This window comes from Muntiacus reevesi, chromosome 20 (genome assembly GCF_963930625.1).
Source record: "Muntiacus reevesi chromosome 20, mMunRee1.1, whole genome shotgun sequence".
Lineage (NCBI taxonomy): Eukaryota > Metazoa > Chordata > Mammalia > Artiodactyla > Cervidae > Muntiacus > Muntiacus reevesi.
In genome coordinates, this window is record NC_089268.1 from 39,923,388 (window position 1) to 39,941,357 (window position 17,970).

The window sequence follows — 17,970 nt, forward strand, 5'->3', positions numbered from 1 at the left end:
CTAGGGAAGCCCATAATTTAAGGGTTGTAGACATCACCAGATGGTCAACACTGAAATCTGATTGATTATATTCTTTGCAGCCAAAGATGGAGAAGCTCTATACAGTCAGCAAAAACAAGACCTGGAGCTGACTGTAGTTCAGATCATGAACTCCTTATTGCCAAATTCAGACTTAAATTGAAGAAAGTAGGGAAAACCACTAGACCATTCAGGTATGACCTAAATCAAATCCCTTCTGATTATACAGTGGAAGTGAGAAATTTAAGGGACTAGATCTGATAGAGTGATGGGCTATGGACGGAGATTCGTGACATTGTACAGGAGGCAGGGATCAAGACCATCCCCATGGAAAAGAAATGCAAAAAAGCAAAATGGCTGTCTGAGGAGGGCTTACAAATAGCTGTGAAAAGAAGAGAAGCGAAAAGCAAAGGAGAAAAGGAAAGATATTCCTATTTGAATGCAGAGTTCCAAAGAATAGCAAGGAGAGATAAGAAAGCCTTCCTCAGCAATCAATGCAAAGAAATAGAGGAAAACAACAGAATGGGAAAAGACTAGAGATCTCTTCAAGAAAATTAGAGATACCAAGGGAACATTTCATGAAAAGATGGGTTCAATAAAGGACAGAAATGATATGGACCTAACAGAAGCAGAAGATATTAAGAAGAGGTAACAAGAATACACAGAAGAACTGTACAAAAAAGATCTTCATGACCCAGATAATAACAATGGTGTGATCACTCACCTAGAGCCAGACATCCTAGAATGTGAAGTCAAGTGGGCCTTAGAAAGCATCACTATGAACAAAGCTAGTGGAGGTGAAGGAATTCCAGTTGAGCTATTTCAAATCCTGAAAAATGATGCTGTGAAAGTGCTGCACTCAATATGCCAGCAAATTTGGAAAACTCAGCAGTGGTCACAGGACTGGAAAAGATGTTTTCATTCCAATCCCAAAGAAAGGTAATGCCAAAGAATGCTCAAACTACCGCACAATTGCACTCATCTCACACGCTAGTAAAGTAATGCGCAAAATTCTCCAAGCCAGGCTTCAGCAATACATGAACCATGAACTTCCAGATGTTCAAGCTGGTTTTAGAAAAGGCAGAGGAACCAGAGATCAAATTGCCAACATCTGCTGGATCATCGGAAAAGCAAGAGAGTTCCAGTGAAGGAGGAAACAGACAGAGCTGGACTCCATCTTAGGCCAGGCTGCGAACATTAGGCTACACGCGTGGTCACCCTCACTCTGAACTTTGTGCCTGGTGTCTATAGAGATGGCATACCAATGGAAAACCAGATCCCCGATAAAAGAGCCTCAGGACTTGTACTTGGACTCTCTGTTACCTAAAAGAATATGCTAATTATCTCTGTAACAGAACAAAGTGGTAAATGGTTTATCGGGATATGACCACCAGCCTATTGATAAATATCCACTGTTTATCTAGTCTTGTGACACATGAATCATGGGTTACCTTTGATCGTATCTCACTTTTCCCTTGTCCAGACTAGTTTCAAGGAATTTGGGGAGGTGGGTTTGAGAAAGTACACTTAGGGTATATAAGGTTTTCACAAAAACTGGTTGGGGTCCTTGGCTAAGAGGATACTCTGCCTTGGGTCCGCTGGTGTAATAAACGGCATTCCACTATCTGTATTGTCCTTCTGAGTGAGTTTGTTTCCTGGAACGCATGGCTACAACACCAGAAAAACATCTATTTCTGCTTTATTAACTATGATAAAGCCTTTGACTGTGTGGCTCACAACAAACTGTGGAAAATTCTGAAAGAGATGGGAATACCAGACCATCTGACCTTCCTCTTGAGAAACCTATATGCAGATCAGGAAGCAATAGTTAGAACTGGGCATAGAACTACAGACTGGTTCCAAATAGGAAAAGGAGTACGTCAAGGCTGTATATTGTCACATTGCTTATTTAACTTAGATGCAGAGTACCTCATGAGAACTGCTGGGCTGGAAGAAGCACAGGCTGGAATCAAGATTGCCGGGAGAAATATCAATAACCTCAGATATGCAGATGACACCACCCTTGTGGCAGAACATGAAGAGGAACTAAAAAGCTTCTTGATGAAAGTGAAAGAGGAGAGTGGAAAAAGTTGGCTTAAAGCTCAACATTCAGAAAACTAAGATCATGGCATCTGGTCCCATCACTTCATGGCAAATAGATGGGGAAACAGTGGAAACAGTGTCAGACTCTATTTTTGGGGCTCCAGAATCACTGCAGATGGTGATTGCAGCCATGAAATTAAAAGACGCTCACTCCTTGGGAAGAAAGTTATGACCAACCTACATAGCATTTTAAAAAGCAGAGACATTACTTTGCCAACAAATGTCCGTCTAGTCAAGGCTATGGTTTTTACAGTGGTCATGTATGGATGTGAGAGTTGGACTGTGAAGAAAGCTGAGTGCCAAAAAATTGATGCTTTTGAACTGTGGTGTTGGAGAAGACTCTTGGGAGTCCCTTGGACTGCAAGGAGATACAGTCAGTCCATCCTAAAAGAGATCAGTCCTGGGTGTTCATTAGAAGGACTGATGCTGAAGCTGAAACTCCAATAGTTTGGCCACCTCATGGGAAGAGTTGACTCATTGGAAAAGACCCTGATGCTCGGAGGGATTGGGGGCAGGAGGAGAAGGGGATGACAGAGGATGAGATGGTTGGATGGCATCACTGACTTGATGGACATGAGTTTGAGTCAACTCTGGGAGTTGGTGATGGACAGGGAAGCCTGGCCTGCTGCAGTCCATGGGGTCACAAAGAGTCGGACATGACTGAGCGACTGAACTGAGGATTTATTTCTAGGGACCTTGGTGGCTCAGATGGTAAAGAATCTGCCTGCAGTGCAGGAGACCCCGGTCGGATCCCTGGGTGGGGAAGATCATTTGGGTTTTTCCATAAGATGTTGCAGAAAAAACCAAATGAACTTTTGGGCCAACCGAATAACTTGAGAAGCAACCAGTTCATAACAGAACTCTGGAAAATGCAGATGCCTACTAAATAGACTCTAAGTGAATCCTGTCTTTCCTAAATTTATCAGATAACTTTCTAATCTAAAGACTGAAGGAAAAAAAAAAGGATACTCACTAGCATTGTCAGAGCTTTCTGTTGTGTAGGAGGCCAGTGTCAGAAAATAAACTCTTTAAACAGATTGTTGCAAGTGAAAGGACCCCCTCAGGTAACAGAGGAAGAGGGGGAGAGGAGGTTATAGAAGAGGTAACAAATAAGGTAACATCCTTTATCTCAGCAAGCTGCATAGAGGGATAGCCAAGCAGACAGGCTTTTGAAAGTAGATACTCTGGGACTTCCCTGGTGTCCCAGGGGCTGAGACGCCCTGCTCCCAATGCCCGGGGGTGGGGGGGGGGGGGTGCGGAGTTCCATCTTAGGTCAGGGAGCTAGATTCCCACATGCCAACAAAGAGTTTGCTTGCCGCAACTAAGATCCAGTGCAGTCAAATAAAGAAATAAATAAATAGACCATCCTCTCATGGAGGATGGCACTCAGAGAGAGTGGTAGGTAGACGTGAAGCCCAGGGGAAGCAGAGGAGAAAGAGTTTGTGGGGGTAAGGGGGATGGTGGTAAGCATAGAGAAAACCAAAATAAGAAAAACTTAGTAATTCAGAGAATTTAAAGAAGCTCATTGATTTTGGCTGGAAGATTGTTTCCTAGGGTAGGAGTGGGAGTGTTTAGGAGGAAGAATGGAGAGACAGCTAGAGAGGTAAGCAGATTGTGCAGAATCTTCTAGGCCATGCTTGAAAATTGCACTATATTCCACAAACAATAGCGAGGCATTGGAAAGACAATGACAAGGTCAGATTTCTGCTTAAGAAAGACTACTTGCTGCAGGCAGGAAAAAAAATGAGGACAGGAGATAGGAATGAGAGAAAACAGGGAGAAGAGCTTTAGAAAGGGCACCTGGTCAATGAATGTATTGTTGCGTCCTATCGGACTGTGACCCCGTGGTCTGCAGCCTGCCAGGCTCCTCTGTCCATAGCATTATCCAGGCAAATAGCAGCTTGTGGATCCTCATGCCTTTTGGTAATCCACCCCACAAGAAGTTCATAGAGACATGAACTTTTCCTGATGGAAGAGGTGGAGGGAGGAGAGTCAGTGATTGTCAACAATTGAGAAATAATAGAGGTAAATAGAAATAAGAGAGAAAATGGTCTGTTTGGGTTTTCTGGTTTTTTTTTTTTTTTTTTTACAAAGCACTTTATTTATACATAACTCTATTTCATATAGGCTTCCTTGGTGGCTCAGATGGTAAAGAATCTGCCTCCAATGCAGGAGACACAAGAGATGTGGGTTTGATCCCTGGGTCAGGGTCAGGAAGATCCCCTGAAGGAGGAAACGGCAACCCACTCTAGTATTCTTGCCTGGAAAATTCCATGGACAGAGAAACCTGGCCCATAGAGAGTTAGACATGACTGAGCACATCCTCAATTTTCCTTCATATTTTTTATTTTATATTTCCCCTCTCCTCTTAATTTTAACTACCTCTTCACTGCTCTTTTTCCTTTTTTCCTTTCTCTGTTTCCTTTTTGCTTTATTAATTGACTCACAGATATTTTTATATCCAGTATCTATTTTGTATTTATATGGTGCAATCTACTTTGATACTGGGGTAAGAGCTGAATCTACAAATAAGTCCAAAGCAAAAGCCTTATCCTTGAATTCATAGTGGATTGTATGACTCAGGAGTCTATGGTTGCAAGTAATAGAAATGCAGTCAACATAACTTTGGGGCGGGGGTAGGGGAGGGGATTGTTTAAGAGGTAACCGGTCTATCACCTGGAAGCCAAACATATAGATACAGACAGGCTTCCTCAACCATCTGAAATGGGAATTGAATACAACCAGAAATCTCTTTCCTTCCCTTCTTCCCGCCCCCCCCCCCGTCCAAGTCTGAGAGCTGACCTTGACTGCCTGCACACACCTTGTATCTCCCAAAGGGGCAATTTCTAAAATCCCATGTGACCATGTCACAGGAAGACTCTGCAGCGCTGGGCCGGTAACCCTTCTGCAAGGTCTTCCTGTCTCCCACCTGAACTTTGGCAGATGCTGAAACTCCCCCCAGGTTGGAGAAGTGAACTGTCTGCTGCCCACAAGCAGGGAGACAGACCCCAGACTGGCTGGAACCAGCCTGATGATGCTGACTCACAACTGCCTCATCACCAAGCAATCAGAAGAATGCCCAGGAACTGATCACATCTTCCCCTTTGAACCCATGACGATAAAACTCTCTGCCCCTTCCAGGTCAGGACACAATTTTGAGGGCGTTAGTCTGCTGTGGTCCTCTTTGCCTGGCAAAGTAATAAAGCTGTTCTTTTCTACTTCATAAATAAGTAAGGAAATAAATCTAATAAGAAGAGGAGAAGAAATTCCCTGATGGTCCAGTGATTAGGAATCAGTGCTTTCACTGCCATGGCCCACGTTCAGTTCCTGGTCAGGAACTATGATCCCACAAGCCTCGAAGCGTGGCCAAAAATAAATAAATAAAAATAAAAAGAGGAGAGGTATGCTAGAGAATGGGTTTAACTTTATTATGTTGAATTTCAGATAAAAATGGGATATTAGGTGAAGAAATGTAATAGGCGATTATAACAGTATGATGCTCAAAGAGCAAGTAAGTTGTCAAATATGTTGATTTGGACTTTATTAATCTAGACATCATCGATACCATGGGTGTGGATGAGATCACCCAAGAAACTCACATGTAAGGAACCAACCAAGGGCCTATGGGGATCCCTGAAGAACACCAACATTTAAGAGGATGACAGATGCAAGATAGCCAGCAAAGGAGGAGACCCAAGAGAAAGCAAGTTCATGCAATTCAAGAGAAAAAACTTTTGAAAGAAGGAGTGCTTAAACAGTACCAAGTGCTGCATAAACAAAGTAAAAATATAGTAGTAGGGCTCATTGGTTAAAAAAAAAAAAAAAAAAAAACCTCCTGCCAATGCAGGAGACATGGCTTTGATTCCTGGGTCAGGAAACACCCCTGGAGAAGGAAATGGCAACCCACTCCATTATTCTTGACTGGGAAATCCCGTAGACAGAGGAGCCTGGTAGGCTTTAGTCCCTGGGGTCATAAAAGAGTCAGACACAACTTAGTGACTAAACAACAATAAAAAGTACGTGTGTGTTAGTCACTCAGTCGTTTCTGACTCTTTGCAACCCCATGGACTGTAGCCCACCAGGCTCCTCTGTCCATGGCATTCTCCAGGCCAAGAATACTGGAGTGGTTTCCATTTCCTTCTCCAATAAAAAGTATAATAAAAAGTATAGGAGTTTCTAAAGAAGTCTTTCAGTTGTCTATTCCGAGATCATTATTGGTCTTTATGAGAGCAGTTTAACTGGAGTGCTAGGATAACAAAATACTGTACGTTGCATTAGATTAGAATTTCTTAATCTCAGCACCATCTTTTTGTTTTTTGATTGCACCAGGTCTTAGTCGCAGAATGTGAGATTTTTTTTTTCTTCTCTTTTAGTTACGGCATGTAGGATCTACTTCCCTGATCAGGGATTGAACCTGGACCCCCCTGCACTGGAAGTCCCAGAATGTTAGCCACTGGACCACCAGAGAAGTCCTCTCAGCACCACTGATGTTCTGAACCAAATAATTCTTTGTTGTGTGACCTGTCTTGTGCATTAAAGGATGTCTAAACAGCATCGAAGCCTTTACCCAGTAGATGCCGGTAGCATCCCCCCTCTACGTGGACCAACAGATGTCTCCATATTGCCAAGTGTCCCCTCAGGGTATAATACCCTGTCCCCACTTAAGACTCACTGGATTAGATTGAGATGGGAAGGGGAAAGAGACAAAAACCAGTTTATTTTTTCCAAAAAATTATTATTAGGAGGTAACATCTTCTTTAAAAAAAAAAAAAAACTTTTTCTTTTCCTAATATGCAAACGTCTGTTTATTCTAAGTTTCATTTTTTAAACCTAAGCTGCCTTGGATTTGAGTGGGGAAGATACCCACTCCAACCTTCTCTAATTCCTTTAAATGAGTCATTTGAAAAAGGAAATGTTTTATTTATAAAAGTCTATAGATTCAAAATAGAATTTGCAGGGAGGGGAGGGGGGAAGGAAGGGCCTGCAGCTTGCAGGATTTTAGTTCCCTGAACAGGGATTGAACCTAGGCCCTCAGCACTGGGAGCATGGGGCCTGACCACTGGACCGCCAGGGAGTACTGGACAGAAATATTTTAGAGTTACACATTCATTTTCTAAGAGAACACTCCATTTTGACAATCTTGTGACAATGCTGAGGATTTCTAGCCAACTTGCAGTGGAAAACATTTTTCTGCTTCTGATATGATTCTGCCAGCAGCAGTGTCATTAAATATAATCTAAACATTGAATATTAGTCCATAAGCAGAAAAACCCCTCTCAGCAGAGATGATCTCTTTATTTTACAGCAAACAAAAGAAGTAATATCAAAGCTCTATCATCACTATTTCTTTGGTCTCATACCATGAAACAATTTATAAGGATACATTAATAAATATGTTACAAATGATATTTGCTAGATTTAGAGCCAAATTAGATGCTAGGGCCAAAACTTGGTAACCACTTATTCTTTGTTCTCTAACTTATCTTGTCTTACCATTTCTCTCACCATTTCCTACCGTTTATTATGAACAGTCTTCTCTGGCTATTGTCAGAGCTAGAATATCCAGTCTATCAACCAACTGGATATCATTACATTCACGTATTTTCAAACCTAATCTCAAATTACTAACCTGTGGACTTTGGCTAACTCTACCAAGATAGAGTATGATATCTTTTTTTTAGAAGAGTCAAATGTGTCACTATATTTATGTTTATGACTGGGTTAAAATGAGAATCTGGTCATTGGTCATGAATAAGCCACAATCATTTACAGAGCTGATATTGCTGGAAGGTCTTTAAATAGCATCCAGACAACAGCCTTATGCCACTGTCTTAGAACCCAAAGGGGATGCATTTCAATTAAACACATATTTTAAAATTATTTGTGTCAGACATTGTGCCAAATACTGGAAGAGAATAATAAGTAGCATGGACGTGGGCTCTGCCCATGAAACCTGTAGTCTGAGAAATAGAGATACATGTGTGTAAGAGCTAGATGTGTGCAGAAGAAAGATAAGGTATCTGTGTGCAGTAGATGTAAAAACTCCTCAAGGCACAAATGAAACAAAAAACTTAAGAATCAGGATTTTTAATGTTTCTAAAGTAAAACTGACAAATATCTTCAAGCACATTCCGCCATTGATCTCAATGGTACCTTATTTGGTTGTAATTATGATACAGCCATGTTACCAGTTACTTCATATGTGCCCCAGGTTGCCTAGATTCTTTGCAGTTAGGTGGGGTGGTATGACCCATCTGGCCACTGGCCAAAGGACAAGTTCTTGTCCTATTCTGTTCCCCTAACGTTGTGAACACTAAGGACTCCTATTGAGATGATGAGACCTCAAGACCTAAAGGAGCTTAGAGCAATCATTAAGTCACAGGAAAGAAAGCCCCAGGGAACCGCCTGAACTGACCAAGAGCTTTACAGAGCGAGAAACAAACTTTCCATTGTTAAACTATAAATTGTTTAACTGCTGTTAAGTAAACTTTTACCAAAAGAACCTGTCTTATTCTGATATATCATCTCATCACAATAAGCAAAAAAAATGCTCTGAATCTTCACAATAAAAGGTTGTTTTCGTGTCCCTGCATTTGGCAAATCCCTATTTCTTTTCTTTTCTTTTTTTTTGCAAATCCCTATTGATCACTTACTAGGTGTCAGGGCCTACTGCAGGTGTCAAGAATACTGTGATGAACAAGACAAAGTCCCTGCAGCCACAAGGAGCTTACATTTTAGTGAGGAAGACAGACAGTAAGCAACTAAAATTTTCAGGCAGTGATAAATGCAACAAAGGAAAGAAAGACCTTCCTTCTTCATCCTGCCCATTTTCAGTATGTCTCACCCCTCTCATGTTCCCTCCCTCCCTACTCAGCTCTGATTCTCTGCTCCATCATTATGTTCATTGTCCCACCCACATCTTCAACTCAACTTTCTCTCCTGTCTTTATACTTGTCTGACAAAAGGCAAACCTGATTAAATCCAAATCTTCACTACTTCTACACCTACTCCTAGTAGCTGAATATGGATGCAGAAAAAATACAATCCTGGCTGGTCTCACTCTGACTTCTTGGCCACTAACGTCAATGGCTCCTCCTCGCCACTGCCTGGCAACCCTACCACATTTATCCCCCCTTCTCCCATATGAATAGCTCCCATTCCTCTCTCTGAAACCGCCAACTGTCCTCTTCCACACTCACTGTCAAAGATTCTACTCCTGATTTCACTGAGAAATTCAAAGGAGTAAGAACTTCTAAAGCTCCCACATATCTGCCAAACCCACCAGTTCATCTCCTTTGCTGCTTCAGCTTCCTTTCGTGAACCTCTAACTGCTGGTGAGCTCCAGTGTACAGTCTTGACCCTCTCCTCACCTCTGTTGATATTCACTCTGCTAGTGAGGCCCTTCAACCTAGACAACATACTAAAAAGCAGAGACATTACTTTGCTTACAAAGGTCCGTCTAGTCAAAGCTATGGTTTTTCCAGTAGTCATGGATGGATGTGAGAGTTGGACTATAAAGAAAGCTGAGCACTGAAGAATTAATGCTTTTGAACTGTGGTGTTGGAGAAGGCTCTTGAGAGTCCCTTGGACTGCAAGGAGATCCAACCAGTCCATCCTAAAGGAAATCATTCCTGAATATTCATTGGAAGGACTGATGTTGAAGCTGGAACTCCAATACTTTGGCCACCTGATGTGAAGAACTGACTCATTCAAAAAGACCCTGATGCTGGGAAAGATTGAAGGCAGGAGGAGAAGGGGACGACAGAGGATGAGACGGTTGAATGACATCACCAACTCCATGGACAAGAGTTTGAGTAAACTCCAGGAGCTGGCGATGGACAGGGAGGCCTGGCATGCTGCAATCCATGGGGTCGCAAAGAGTGGGACATGACTGAACAATTCAACTAAACTGAATGAGGTCCTTCAGGCTCAGGGCTTTAAATACCATCTACTGGATTGCCATTCCCTTCTCCAGGGGGTCTTCCCGACCCAGGGATTGAACCTGGATCTCCTGCATCGCAGGCATATTCTTTCTTTTTTTTTTTTTTTTTTTTGCAGGCAGATTCTTTACCATCTGAGCCACCAGAGAAGCCCTCTTATATAGTGACAATTCCCACATCTATATCGTGAACTAGAGCTTCTCCTGCATGCAACTCTCACATCCAATTACCTAGTCTGAATCTCCATTTGGAGTTAACAGGAATCTCACTGGGCTTCCCTGATGGCGCAAGTGGTAGAGAATCTACCTGTGGTGCGGACTGCAAGTTGGACACGACAGAGTGGCTGAGCATACACACACAAACCTAACGGGCCTAAACAAAATAACTGATTTCCTTCCCCACCACTCCTTGTCCCTCCCCACAATAAATACCCCTCCTCCCCAACCCCTGAGGTCTTCCTCATCTCAGTAAATGGCTGTTTATTGGGGCCTCCCTGGTGGCTCAGATCTAAAGAATCTGCCCCCAGTGCAGGAGACCCAGGTTCAATCCCTGGGTCAGGAAGAGCCCCTGGAGAAGGGAATGGCAACCCTCTCCAGTATTCTTGCCGGGAGAATTCCACAGACAGAAGAGCCTGGTGGGCTCCAGCCCATGGGGTTGCAAGAAGTTGGACACGACTGAGCGACTAACACATTGACTGAAAACCCCCAAATCATCCATAAATCACATTCAAAACCCCAGAAGATTCTTAGAATATATCCACTATCTCCACTGCTCTCATTTATTAGTAGTTATTATCTCTTTTCAAATGCCATCTTATTAACAAGATCTTCCTTAAGTATCAAATACATAAAATAAACCCCCATCCATCCTACTGGTACTTCGCATCTCTTTTAATCTACTTTACTTTTATAGCTATTCACAGTATAGTGTATTCACTTGTTCACTGTCTCAACTAGAATGTAAGCTTGAAGATGGCAGGTCTTAGTGACTGGCAGAGAGGAGGTTTGCAACAAATATTTTTGAATGAATAAGTGAATTACTGAAAAAGAATGGAAAGAGAATAGTAATGGTATTGGAGTAGGAGAAGCATTTCAGCATAGAGCTATTGGAGAGTTTTAAGCAAATGAAAACAAAAAACTCCCAAATAGATTACCTTGGCTGCTGTGTGATAGTAGGAGGTGGAGGTAGCAACGTGGAAGCCACCTGATCAGTGAGGGACTATGTCAAAATCCAAACAAAAGAAGAGAGTGGACAGGATTGAGTGGCCCCAGTAGAGCGGGAGATGGTTTAAAATTTGAGGGAAGAAATGACAGAATTTGCTTATGTTTTCAGACAGAACTCGCTTATGTTTTCCGTAGGGCCACAAAAGGAAAAGAGAAGATTCAAAGACTATGTCTAATATTTGCCATACAAAGCGGAATCCATTCGGGCAAATTTAACCGACCCTGTTTCTAATATAAGTACGTCCAACAAAAGGATTCTTTGGGCCGACAGCGGTTTTCGGCGGGGGGCGTGAAACCACGGGCATCACAGACACAAAGGTGGAGCATTTGAGCGGGGTGTAGGGGAGGAGCAGTGTTCCGTTTTAACAAAGCCAAATGTGAGTTTATTGCGAGGGTTTCGACCTACAGGCCGGGAAACTCAAGGCTATGGGAGCAATGTGTTGTTTTTTGTTTTTGTTTTTTTAAGTTTTAAAGGATTCTGAGGAGATGGCACACGCGTCCAGAAGAGTCTGGACTGGGCGATACCGTCTTTTCTTCTATTGTAACGAACACACACGACTTCCCCCTAACATTTAAGGGTCTGGAAATCTTTTTGTCTCCGGTGACGCGAACTTTCTATGCAGTAGGATCTTTTTCCTCGCGATGCACTTTGCAAGCGATGGGGTCCTCAGCAGCAGCGTGATCTCTGGGACCCAAAGGAGATCACTCACTTAGTAATTCCCCTCAACCTCTGGGAAATAACTGCAGCAGGGACTTAACTGGATGTAAACTTCTTCACCCTCCCTCCCTCCCGCCGCCTCCCGGACCCGCGGCCGCTCCGCCTCCTTTCCGGGAACGAGCCGCGGAGACAATACACAGGCAGGCCCCCTAGCGTTCTTCCGCTCAGCGCCGCCACGCCGGCCCCGCGCCCGCTCCCGCCCGCCGCTCGCGACGCGGCCTGTCGGCTTTCCCGGCGGAGCGCCGGATCGGCGCGGGACGTCACCGGGGCGGCCCGGGAGCGCGCGAGGCCCCCGCGCCCGCGGCCGGGGCGACCTCTCGAGGCTCCACCCCGGCCCGGCGGGCTTTCCTCTGAGGCGACCGCCCGCCCCGCCCCCCGCAGCCCCGCGCGCGCCAACTCCCAGCTCGCGGCCCTGATTGGCCGCCGCATTCCCGCTTTCCTTCCCGAACCGCCATTTTGAAATTCTTGTTGATTCTGGGCAGCCGAGAGCGCGGCGCGAGCGTCACGCCAGCGAGCGGCCCGTGCGCGTCCTCCTCGGCGCCCGTCGCCGCCTCCGGGAGCCTCTTCGTGCCCTCGCGCGCCAGGCCCGCGGCCGCCGGGACCCGCGGTGAGGGCCGCGTCGGCCGAGGGGAGGCCGGGAGGGCGCACGGGGCCCCGCCCGCACCTCCGCGGCCATTTGGACGGCGGCCTGGGGCGCGGGGGAGGGGAGGGGATGCGGGGCGGCGGGCGGCGCGGGGCCGGGCGGTGGGAGGGGCGGCGCGGCGGCCGCGCTTTCCCGCCTCGAGACGCGCGACGGCCCGCGGGGCCGGAGAGAAAAGCCGCCCCCCCGGGGGAGTGAGCGCCGCCGTCCCGGCTACGCGGGGAGGCAAACTTTGAGGTCGGGGCTCCTCGCGGCTCCCTGGGGCGGCGCAGGGTGGGCCAGCCGCTTGGGGCGGCCGGGGGGCGAGGGGAGACCGAGCCGAGGGGTTTGGTGTGCTCCGCGCCCGCAGGTCCACAGCATGTCCTCCTCGGGCACAGCTGCGGAGGGAGAGGCAGCCCCCGCCCAGCCCGCGTCCGAGAAAGAGCCCGACATGCCCGGCCCGAGAGAGGAAAGTGAAGAGGAGGACGAGGACGACGACGAGGAGGAGGAGGAAGAAGAGAAAGGTGGGGAGCGGACGGCGTCTTTCCTAGTGATGGATTGTGCCGAAAACGCTTTTTCTGGCTCTTTGTGCACTTAGAGACGCTCAGTCGGAGTGATTTTTTTTCAGTAAGAATGTGGAATTATCTGGGGTTTGTGTGTGTATGTGCTCCGAGCAGCAGCGGAGAAAATAACTTTGTGAATTCCAATTTGAAAAACAAAAACAAAATCCTCGTTCCGTTGTTTTTTTCGGAGTGCAGTTTACTTCTCACCAGCAACAGACGTTCATAGCATTTCACCGTTTGGCAGGAAGTTTGTAAGTTTCAGATCTGTTTTTTTGTTTTGTTTTGTTTTTTTAATTGCTGGCCTTGGGGGTGTACTACGGTAATCTTTTATTTTTGCTCTTCAGCACCCAGCGTTTGCGTTTCGAAATTGTAAGGCTCTGACAGTAAGAATTGAAGAAGTTGTTAATGCTAGACCTGGAAATATTTTAATCGTTCGAGTATGTTTGCTGAACTTCAGCAGACGTTCGTTTCAGAGGCTTTGGGGAGTTACTTTCACGGGGAAACACCGGTGAAAGCGGTTGTTACTTAATGTAGAGTACGAAAGCAGTGAACTGTGAAAAGAAAGTTAAAGAACTCAGAGTTGTCTCAGTTTTGGTGTGGAGGGAGAACAGTAGTGATCTATGTGACTGGACGCTTGAAACGGGGAGAACCTTACAGAATTGAGGAGTGGTCCTGTGGTCAATTTATCCAGGATTCACGGGGCAGTGCGTCTTGAGGTATGCCAGCTTCATGACATGTTTCCAGCCACTTAAAACTCCGTATTGGAAATCTTAGCATTCTCTGAATGCTATTAACCCATGTTATTAGCCCAATCTGGATTTATTTAATACTTGATTACGACTCAGCCAAACTTGGGAAGAGGTTTGAGATTTTCGTCCCAAACCCAGGTTTCACTGTTGTTTTTTTTCCCTAAACCTAAACCAGTCCATAATCCACATTTTATGAATACAATCTGGGTTGACATTACTTGGTGTGCTTTTGTTTGTGTAAAGTGGTAGGTGCTCTAAGAGGGGACGCATGCCCGCATTTAAGTACAGAAACGCTTGGGAGAAAAATACGGATTAATTTTAAATTATTCATAATGTAATAACTGAAAATTGGCTGCAGTATTTCACTGCCAGTCCAAGACTTTCTCAGCACTTTTTCCTCCAGTTTTTGCTTTTGGATACCACTGAGATGATGAATTTCTTCACATCAGGAAAAAATTATAGAAGTCATGTGTTAAATAAGGGCGCTATAAATGACCAGTACAGTCATGCTTGGGAGATCGATAGTTCAAATTGTGATTTTTTTTTTTTTAAAGACGTGAAAATTTAAAAAAAAAAAAAAAATTGCCCAGGAAGTTCTGTAGTTTTCTTAAATTTGTTACTGTTGTTTTCCTCTGAGGTGTTTGTGTGACAATTTGAATCGAGGATGTTTTTATTCTACTTAGCCCTGAAAATATAACTCTACTAGTGAGGCATCATAGAAACATGGCACTGAAATTTGTGCCAAATAAGGGGTGGAATTGACTTGACTTGGCAACAGTTTGGGGAGTGAGGGGAAAGGTGGCAGGAAGTCAGAAGTCATAAAAGATGACTTCTAGGTTTCTGTCGTTGGGAGCTGGGTAGATTATACTTCCATTTTCTGAAACGTAGAATTCACGAAGGTGAGTGAGTTTGGAGACGTTTATGACTTCTGGCTTGGGTGCATTGAGTTTGGCGCCGGTAGGACGTGAAGTGGAGCTGTCCAGTTGACAGTGAAGCACAGGAGACTGCTCTGGACTGGAGGTAGACCAGGGAAGTCATTAGCTTATAGATGGTAATCAACGGCCAGTGAATGGCATACATCCTTCAGGGAAGGGAAACCGGGCGATCTTCAGAGTTGCTTTAGAGCGCTGTCTGTCCCTTCTTCGTTCAGCTAATACACAGGACACACCTGCGGGAGGCCCTTTCTTTTTATATCCTTTCTGGGCAGAGCCTTATGTCTGCAGATCCTCCCTGTCCTTCAAAGCCAGCTCTGATGTTTTGATCGTTTTACCATAATCCTAAAAGAATTACTCTTTCATCAACTCACAGAACTTCAATTTTATCTTTCTTGAACTGTATTATCTTCTTTGTAGTGTATTTGAATCTCCTAGACTCTACTAGACACGGTCTCTTTGAGGAAATGCTCAATTTCTTTTTTTTCTTTAATTTATTTATTTGGCTGCACGTGGTCTTGGTTGTGACATGTGGGATCTGGTTCCCCAACCAGGTCTCAAACCCAGGGCCCCAGCGCTGAGAGCTCAGAGTCCTGGCCAATGGACCACCAGGGGCGTCCCTCAATTTCTTAATCATCTGTAGATGCCCCCTTAGTATCTGGTGCAGCTTTGCACAAAACAGGTATTCAGGTGAATGAATGGAAGGCCTTCCAGCAACATGTAGTGTCCTCTTATTTGTCTGAGTTTATCTCAGAAAGTAAATGGGTTTTAGAAAATCCAGCTTAATGTTTTAAGTGTTAAAGTATATATACTACCTAGCTTAAAAAAATGCAGTCCAGCCTAAATATTGCAAAACTTTTCCCCCCCAGGGTTTTATGACCGTTATTATGAGTGTCATTTATCGAACTACAAAGTAATGGCATCCCAGCTGATTGCCTTAAATGTTAACTTGAGAATTTTACCCGAGCTGTAGTAACCTGGGTGCTCTGCCTTATTGTTCTTGTTTTTCTTTCTTCTGTCCGCTTACTAAATTACTGCTTTCCTTGGTTATCTCTTGAAATTCTTATATCTCAGTTTTAACTTGCTGTTTTTTGATGTACAGTAAACGGAATCCCAATAAATAGAATATGTCTTAATCAAATTGTAGGTTAATGAACATCTTGGTGATTTTTCACAAATTCTGTCGCAAAAATTGTAGCTGGATAAAAGTTTATTTGCTTTCTGATTTTTGTTTTTTTTAAACACCAGTTCCTCTGTGAGGTTGGCCAGGTAGATAAAATGTTACGTATTAAAAATTTTCAGTGATAGAGAAGGAAATGGCAACCCACTCCAGTATTCTTGCCTGGAGAAGTCCATGGACAGAGGAGCCTGGCGGGCTGCAGTCCATGGGATTACATGACTGATCATGTGTGCACGAGGGTGGAGGGAGATGGGTTGGTAGCAATAAAGTGGTAGAACTAAAAAAAAATTTTTAGTGATGATACTAACTTACCAAGTATTTTCACCCCTGTTGTGTCATTTGCTTCTCAAAATCATACTTAGGAGAGTAAGATACTAGGTTTCTACAGTTTTTTTTCCCCTATATGTTGATATAATATGTCCTTTAAACTTTTCCTTACTTAAGAAGTGTTAAATTAACTTCTAGAAAAGAGCCTCATTGTGGAAGGCAAGAGGGAGAAGAAGAAAGTAGAGAGGTTGACGATGCAAGTCTCTTCCTTACAAAGAGAGCCGTTTACAATCGCACAAGGTAAGTTTATATTCCTTTCATTCTGCAGTGAAAATGCCTCAGTATACAAAATGATGCTTAGCAGTGTTTAGTTTTTAGTGTTTACTCAGTACTAATATATTACAGGTGTAATTTAATTTGTCCTATGAGAGCAAAAGTTATATGTAAATTAAACTCTAAAAATAACTCTCATATGTTCTAACACATAATGGGTGTTTAACATGGTATTTTTTTTATTCTAGGAAAAGGGCAGAAACTTTGTGAAATTGAAAGGATACATTTCTTTTTGAGTAAGAAGAAAACAGATGAACTTAGAAATCTCCATAAACTGCTTTACAACAGACCAGGAACAGTAAGACCTTTTTTATACTTTTTACCTAGTAATGTACTTATGTGTTAAAATACTTTACAATAGGAACATAATTTTAGTTCTGGAAAGGACTTTAGTTCCAGAACTAAATCAACTAGATCAATCTCCATTCCGTACAAGTGAGCCAACTGACAGTTTAATGACGTATCCCAGGACATGTAGCTAGATATAGCCATTAGTATTGTAACATCCAGAGCTCTTTATACTGAGGTTGTTTTTAAATGAAAGTGAAAGTCGCTCAGTCATATCTGACTCTTTTCAACCCCATGCACTATACAGTCCACAGAATTCTCCAGGCCAGAATACTGGAGTGGGTATTCTCCAGGGGATCTTCCCAACCCAGGGATCGAACCCAGGTCTCCTGCATTGCGGGCAGATTCTTTCTTTTCTTTTTTTTTTTAAAATTAATTAATTAATTAATTTTTTTATTAGTTGGAGGCTAATTACTTCACAACATTTCAGTGGGTTTTGTCGTACATTGACATGAATCAGCCATATAGTTACACCTATTCCCCATCCCGATCCCCCCTCCCACCTCCCTCTCCACCCGACTCCTCTGGGTCCTCCCAGCCCACCAGGCCCGAGCATTTGTCTCATGCATCCCACCTGGGCTGGTGATCTGTTTCACCACAGATAATATACATGCTGTTCTTTCGAAACATCCCACCCTCCCCTTCTCCCACAGAGTTCAAAAGTCTGTTCTGTACTTCTGTGTCTCTTTTTCTTTTTTGCATATAGGGTTATCGTTACCATCTTTCTAAATTCCATATATATGTGTTAGTATGCTGTAATGTTCTTTATCTTTCTGGCTTACTTCACTCTGTATAATGGGCTCCAGTTTCATCCATCTTGCGGGCAGATTCTTTACCAGCTGAGCCACAAGGGAAGCCCAGGAATACTGGAGTGGGTAACCTATCCCTTCTCCAGCAGATCTTCCCAACCCAGGAATCGAACTGGGGTCTCCTGCATTGCAGGTGGATTCTTTACCAGCTGAGCTATCAGGAAGCCC

The 17,970-nt window shown here is 43.9% G+C and overlaps 2 protein-coding genes across 3 annotated transcripts in view; both read left to right on the forward strand.

The window, feature by feature from the left end:
* TPMT (thiopurine S-methyltransferase) overlaps positions 1 to 17,970 on the forward strand; it is a 278,788-nt gene that overhangs the window by 171,743 nt on the left and 89,075 nt on the right. The gene's annotated exons all lie outside the window — the stretch shown is intronic.
* DEK (DEK proto-oncogene) overlaps positions 12,480 to 17,970 on the forward strand; it is a 29,788-nt gene continuing 24,297 nt past the window's right edge. Inside the window, exons 1-4 of one of the 2 annotated variants that reach the window (XM_065913095.1) lie at positions 12,480 to 12,609; positions 12,992 to 13,145; positions 16,511 to 16,612; positions 16,834 to 16,943. In XM_065913095.1, coding sequence (XP_065769167.1) covers positions 13,001 to 13,145; positions 16,511 to 16,612; positions 16,834 to 16,943 — 357 coding nt within the window. In that variant the 5' untranslated portion in view covers positions 12,480 to 12,609; positions 12,992 to 13,000. Of the gene's footprint in view, positions 12,610 to 12,864; positions 12,880 to 12,991; positions 13,146 to 16,510; positions 16,613 to 16,833; positions 16,944 to 17,970 lie in introns of those variants that run through there. The other variant, XM_065913096.1, reaches the window with a different exon arrangement.